Source organism: Branchiostoma belcheri, unplaced genomic scaffold (assembly GCF_001625305.1).
Source record: "Branchiostoma belcheri isolate BF01 breed outbred unplaced genomic scaffold, Haploidv18h27 scaffold954, whole genome shotgun sequence".
NCBI classification, from domain to species: domain Eukaryota; kingdom Metazoa; phylum Chordata; class Leptocardii; order Amphioxiformes; family Branchiostomatidae; genus Branchiostoma; species Branchiostoma belcheri.
Window position 1 is genome coordinate 1 of NW_017804636.1, and position 7,614 is coordinate 7,614.

The following is a 7,614-nucleotide window of genomic DNA, read 5'->3' on the forward strand; positions in this document are numbered from 1 at the left end:
GGGTTGAGTCGTTTTAATGTTTCGTATAACTCCCATGGCAGAATTGTGTGGTTTTTAGGGGACGGGTAAGTATGAAGGTACTGAGGTCAGGTCCAAGGGAGGTAAATCATTTACAATAGAGGAAAAATGCCTGTTAATGATATTTGCTGTGTCTTCTTCATTTGCATGAGGGTCATTGGGAAGCCTAATAGACACCTGTGGTTTACGAGAATTTAACATTTTACGGAGAGAACTATGCCACTTAGCAGGGTTATCTGTCTTAAGATGTTTTACTTTGGAGACATAGTGTTGCTTTTTTGCTTTTGTACGTAGACGAATAACCTTATTACGTAGACTTCGATAAAGTGTCATGGTTCCAGTATGAAATGCATTTTGACGTCGTTTTATTGTAGATTTGATTTCGGCAGTTATCCACTGTTTGTCAGTGTTGTGTTTAACTATAGATTTATAGGGAAAATGTTTATTTATTTGGACATGTAGTATGTGGTAAAATTTGTCTATTTTGCTTTGGACATCTGGGGCATCGATGACTTCAGTCCACGGGTAGGCCGAAATCCAGCGTCCGAAGGATCGGACGTTGGAATCTCTCATTTGTCGGAAGGTGGACGTTATTTTCCTGTTGCTCGGCTTATGGTCTTTGGGCATCCATATAACGGTATTGTGATCACTAAGGCCGAGGGGCTCTTCAATACGGGGATTTAAATAGAAGGACTTCAAATTTGATATTATTAAGTCAAGCACAGCCTCACCCCTAGTAGGCTGATTTACTACCTGTTCGAGCTGACTTCCATTTATAAGACTTTTGATCTCAAATCTGTTGAAGTCTCCCATTACACAGATCCCCACTTGGGGGTATTTTGTACTAATCTTATCAACGCTGTCAATCAAATATTTGGCTAACATGTCCTCGTACATCGAGTTTGGAGGATTGTAGACAACACAAATGGCAATGTTTGTAATTCGACGCGGTGTCCGATACGGTTTAACTAATATCCATAAACATTCTAGCTCTATAGGTGTTTCAATAAAATCTATAACTTCCACAGGTATTGGCAACGCCGCCACCACGACTGGTGCGACATTTAGAGAACAGACTAAAACCATCTATATGTGTACATTCAGTTGGATGGTTGGGTGAGAACCATGTCTCAGATACTAAACTTTATAGGTTTACAAAAGAAGTGCGTACTGTTTTTGTAGTAAACAACACACTTATTCTACTAATGTAAGGTAAAAATTGAGTACGGCAGTTATCAGTCTCCTTAGTTTTGGGGACCGTCAATCAATAGTCTACGATACAAAACAAGCAACCGTTTTCCGTAAATAACATCACATTTTGGCCTCACAGATATCAGCAAACTATGGGATAGAATTGATTCAACTTACTATATTAAATTAATAAAAAGAATATTACAATGTACAATCTTTTTTAAAAATCTGGATATTTCAATTTTTGCTGCAAAATATTACAAATTAAAAACAAAGATATCAGCAAAGCAAGAAGATTGCACGATTAGTAAACATTAAACTTTTCGCAGACTAGACTAATTACATGGACACGTAATCGTTTCAATCGCTTTATGTTGAAGCTAATCGGCTACTAAAGGAGTTACCGCTGTATTAATCTCTTGAGATGAAATGTTTTTATTATTTCTATTAAACGTTAGAAACAACGAGTACGCCAAACAAGCTAAGTAAGTATTGGAAATCAGGATAGCGACTCTGTTTAAGAAGTGTTAAATCTAAAATCATATTTTATTTGGTTCCAAGACAGTTAACACCTTTTCAATAACGTGTTAATCATAGAAATATATGATTGCTTCTTCATACCAAATTGGCATTTGTATTAGTTCTTTATTCTTTATGAGAGTAAATGTAAAGAAATTTCTTCTTCCAAATAGGTGTGTCTTATGACTCTTGCTAAAACAACAACCAAAGCAAGGTAATAGCTCTCTTAAAAGAGTTAACGTGTAATGTCAAAAATTGTAAGACCCTTTTTAAACCCTTGGTGCATAATTTCTAGTGCACTGATTTTGCATCTGCATATCATTTTGGTAATTATATTTTGTAAGGATTTCTTAGAGTCGTTAATTATTTTTTTCTTACATAATGTGTAGAATCAGTGCTTTCTAAGATACTAGTATAATTATATACGTAGCCAAGCTAAAAATAGCACTTATATGCCTTTAAATGTTTTATATAAATTACAATGAATTATTGGATAATAATGCCAAATGTAGCTGCATTAACCTTGAGCAGATGCAATTGCAATTGACTGCAGCTATTAGGACAGTCTATGTTTCCATTAATTTACTTTAAAAAAAGGATAAAGCTCCTACGAAAGTCCATAAATTTCCACCATATGATACCAAATATTATTTAAAACTGTATAAACCTCTATCATATGGTATTAAATGTTATTATGTTTACCGAAGGAAAACATATTGTTTTTGCTCGGTTTCCTCTTCCGTTCCAAACAGTATCCTCTGACCTGGCCAATGGCCTGATTTGTTGATGTCTGTCACCATGGTAACTGGTTGACATAATTTTGCAATTTTATAGGAGGGGTGTAGACTCCTGTCTGACCATATATATGAATGTAACGTTACATGTATTTGAGTAAGAAAAGCAAACTATATGCGAAGGTAAACATTATGCATTTGCTTTGCAAATGTTACCTTAGCTTTCTAGTTTAAATGATATTTAAAATGATATCAATTACAAATACAGGTTTTTCTTCGATATGATCTGCTTGTTGATATTTCTGTGATAGACATTAATTATCCCCACATGTACGTCCAAAAACATGATATCAGATATCAGCAAACTATGGGATAAAATTAATTCAACTTACTATATTAAATTAATAAAAGAATATTACAATGTACAATCTTTTTTAAATCTGGATATTTCAATTTTTGCTGCAAAATATTACAAATTGAAAACAAAGATATCAGCAAAGCAAGCAGATTGCACGATTAGTAAACATAAAAATTTTCGCAGACTAGACTAATTACATGGACACGTAATCGTTTCAATCGCTTTATGTTGAAGCCAATCGGCTACTAAAGGAGTTACCGCTGTATTAATCTCTTTAGATGAAATGTTTTTATTATTTCTACTAAACGTTTGAAACAACGAGTACGCCAAACAAGCTTAGTGAGCCATGGAAATCAGGATAGCGACTTTGTTTAAGAAGTGTTAAATCTAAAAAAAATTATTTGGTTCCAAGGCAGTAAACACCTTTTCAATAACGTCTTAATCATAGAAATATATGATTGCTTCTACATACCAAATTGTCATTTTTATTAGTTCTGTATTCCTTATGAGAGTAAATGTAAAGCAATTTCTTTTTAAAATTGGTGTGTCTTATGACTATTGCTAAACAACAACTAAAACAACGTATGAAAAGAGTTAACGTGTAATGTCAAAAAATGCAAGACCCTTTTTAACCCTTGATGCATAATTTCTAGTGCACTGATTTTTCATATGCATATCATTTTGGTAATTATATTTTGTAAGGATTAATCATATTTCTTAGAGTCGTTTATTTTCTTCTTACAAAAAAGTGTCTTTTGTTTTGGATAATGTGTAAAATCAGTGCTTTCTAAGATACTTACAAGCATAATTATATGCGTAAATGTTAAATGTTTTACATCAATTGTAATAATTTATTGGATAATAGTGCCAAATGTAGGTGCTCTAACCTCGAGCAGAATCATTTGCAATTGACTGCAGCTATTAGGACAGTCTATGTTCCCATTAATTTACTTATAGAAAAGGATAAAGCTCCTACAAACTCTATAATTATTTCTACCATGATACCAAATGTTATTTAAAACTATATAAACCTCCATCATATGGTATTGAATGTTATCTAAATGATATTTTGCAATTACAGGTTTTTCTTCGATTTGATATGCTTGTTGACATTTTTATGATAGAGACTAATTATCCCCATATGTAGACTTGATTACTCATACATTTTATTATAGACTACAAAATCATTCTATTGTTAAATAGTGAGTATCTGCTTAAGCGAACCGGGGACAAAATTTGTTTCTTGTACATAAAAGTCAAAGCAACAGAGATTTCACAAAAACTCTGTGACCTATTGTCCATGGTTACGAATTGTTCTGTTTAAACACAGTTAATAGGTTTCTTCTGTAGTCAAATTACGTTTGTCAAGGCTTAATATTGTACTTTCAAGTATAACAAAGGACGGTCAAAGAACTGTCGACATTGGTAGTGAGCTCTCAACCTGCGCTGCCTCCTCGGTTACCCTGCATTAGAGACAACAACGTTTCCATCAATAAAAAGTGAAAATATCTGGCAACTTCAGTACACACGGGAATAATGGTTGAAACAAATGACAACTCTTAGTAAACCATGTAAGAATTATGTTTCGTTTTCATAAGTAGGGATAATATTTGCTTGGGTTACCTGGGATAACTTGGCACATGAAGTAAGCCAGGTAAATGCAGCGGATGTCGGCCCACTTTCCACTCTTCGTCATGTAAACGCAGTCTTCAAGTTCGGCGTACATGTGGTTTTTAGGTGGTTCTCCTGGACCCCACTGGGTGTAGGCTCCAAGGGGAGTGCCGTCCACCCACTCAAACACTCCTTCCTTGCGTTCATCAGTGAGGCCGAGCCAGAATCCGCCGTCAATGCCACTAGTGGTCTTAATCAGGGACATCAGGAAAGCGTTGGTCTCAGCGTCTCGGGGCATGGCGAGGGTGCCGCCATCTTGACGGCAGGTCGCGCTTGCATCTCTGAAATTCTTTTGAGTGTCGAATGCCTTGTAGCAGATTCCACGCCACTGTTGATAACTTCTTTTGGGACAAGCTGGGGAAAAGACGATTCGCATGTGTTTATCTTCCAAAGACCTCTTTTTGAGCAATACAAAATACAACAATAATACTAGAATTCCGAGATCTCATACCTCCATGAAATATGATCTTGATATGTAAATGTAAATTTCTTCTTTAATTGTGTAAATGACCTCTGCATTAACATTATATATGCATCGTGATGTATGTTAACTTTTGATTAACTTACAGATGTCCCAAGTATGACATTCTCATCATTCACCATTACGAAATCATAGAATTTCCGCATTAATTATGCAAACTAGGTCATCATTTGCATAATTAGTATCTGTTGAAGTTCCACCTGCTATAGGTTACATATATTACATGTATGTAAGTAGTATAATGTAAAACACTGTAATTATAGAATTTCCTCATTAATTATGCAAATTAAGTCCTCATTTGCATAATTTGCATTTAATTATGTACATCTCTCTCTCAGCTACCTACACACCAAAAATAATGAAAATATGTTGTTCCTGTCTGGACTTTTCGCATTAATTATGCAAATTAGGTCATCATTTGCATAATTAGTATCTGTTGAAGTTCCGCCTGCCATAGGTTACATATATTACATGTATGTAAGTAGTATAATGTAAAACACTGTAATTATAGAATTTCCTCATTAATTATGCAAATTAAGTCCTCAATTGCATGATTTGCATTTAATTATGTACATCTCTCTCTCAGCTACCTACATACCAAAAATAATGAAAATATGTTGTTCCTGTCTGGACTTATTGGCTTTTAAACATTTTGCCAGAAAGTGCCCTGCAGTTCCAGAACAAGCCGCTAGGGGGCCCAAACTCATATGACTTCTTCCCAAGTACGAGAGGTACCTTCCATCAAAATTTCATGACCCTTGCATGTCCAGATCGCGAGATATCAAAACCAGAAGTTGCGCTGCAGTACCACTAGGGGGACCAAAATCTAATCATTTCTAGTTTTCGTCACACCCTACCAACACACCAAGTATGAAACCAATCCATCCAGGCGTTCTTGAGTTATCTTGTTGACCAACAGACGGACGGACAGACGAACAGACGAACAGATAAACGCAACTGAAAATATAACCTCCATGACACATTTCATGGAGGTAATAAGACAACCAACTGTCAGATGATGAATCATCAGAAAGCCTATGGCAAATGTGCAAAACTGTGCTTAGTAAAGGTACACTGGATGCCTCACCTGCAACAAATGCTGTAGATCCCACCAGACATGGAGGCCCAATTGGTCCTATTCCACCCTTTTGTCCCGGGCGGCCAATCGGCCCGCTGGCCCCCTTCTCTCCCGGAGGACCAGCTGGCCCGACAGACCAAAGGCCATCTGGTCCCATGGCTCCCTTCTGTCCCGGAGGACCAGGAGGTCCGACGCACCGAGGGCCAACTGGCCCCCTAGCCCCCTTCTCTCCTGGAGGGCCAGGAGGCCCAGAAGGTCCGGCAGACCGAGGGCCAGTTGGCCCCATGGCCCCCTTCTCTCCTGGAGGGCCAGGAGGCCCAGAAGGCCCGGCAGACCGAGGACCAACTGGCCCCCTAGCCCCTTTCTCTCCTGGAGGGCCAGGAGGCCCAGAAGGCCCGGCAGACCGAGGACCTCCTGGCCCCATGGCCCCCTTCTCTCCTGGAGGGCCCGGAGGCCCAGAAGACACAGGGCCAACTGGCCCCATGGTCCCCTTCTGTCCTGGTCGGCCAGGAGGCCCGGCAAACCCAGATGAAGCACACACCTCTGAAAAATAAGATTTCATGAGTTTAAAAGGGATAACGTGAGATACAATCAAAACGAAATAACCTGTATTTGATGTAAACTAGCTATTGAGTTTGGCGAGCATTGGGTTCCTTTACACATGTACATGCACCTACATGTATAACAGGTGAGCATGACTGTTTAACTGCTACATATAATCACAATACACACTGGTACATATCAACTGCATTGAAGTTCTACGATATAATAGATATGATACTTACGTTCCAGCTCGGCTACTCGAAGCTCGATATTCTTTTCCATCTCCACAAATTGCTTTGAGTGATCGATGACTTTAACTGTATCAAAAAGATAAGAGAAAAAAGTAAGAATACATATGAATTGAACATTTTCAAAAGGCATTTTTACAACAGTATTTGCAGGACGTTGCAAGTATGCAGCAGTGCAAGTTATAAGTCTATGATAATGTATGTAATATACTATGTACTGTCACCATAATTCAGTCTTAGGACTGCAAGTGTGACGTGTGGTAGAAATTTCAAATAAACCATTCATATAACATGGACCAAAAGGTTCGGAGCATGTTAAGCTGTGGTCCAATGCTCATTGTGACCGTCGAAAATTGTGGGAATTTTTTTGGTACTCTGAACCTATAAATACGTCTTGTTTCACAAACAGTGGTGGATTAGTTCTTCAGTGAGCTAAATTGAGATCACTTTCCTTATGTTTAAAAATGTCAGGTAAAACAACGCATGTATTTTTTTCAAGCCATGTAAAAACTTGCCTGCAAAGAAAGCCAACAGTATGACGATCACCACGGCAAACCCAAGGCCTGCGATCTGGCAAAGCTTGTTGCGAAGCTTGTTGCGAACGCGCCAACACTTCTTAACGTCAGCCGCCGTGTCGTAGGTGGAATCTGTTGAATAATTAAAGAGGAATATTCATTTCACAGTCCTTTCTGACAACATAATGTAAATTGTAAAGTAACATATAATGTAACAATTTGATGTGGAATGCATTATAATACAACAACACCACGTAA

General features: G+C 37.6%; 1 protein-coding gene across 1 annotated transcript; it reads right to left on the minus strand.

Annotated features, from left to right (window-relative positions):
• Window positions 1-4,443: 4,443 nt before the first annotated feature.
• LOC109461742 (collectin-12-like) lies at window positions 4,444-6,564 on the minus strand (the record flags this gene model as incomplete). Its single annotated transcript, XM_019758133.1, has 2 exons — window positions 6,060-6,564; window positions 4,444-4,845 (listed from the first exon to the last, which is right to left on the minus strand). Coding segments are annotated over exons 1-2 (877 nt in total), but the record flags the coding sequence as incomplete, so codon positions are not given.
• Window positions 6,565-7,614: the final 1,050 nt, after the last annotated feature.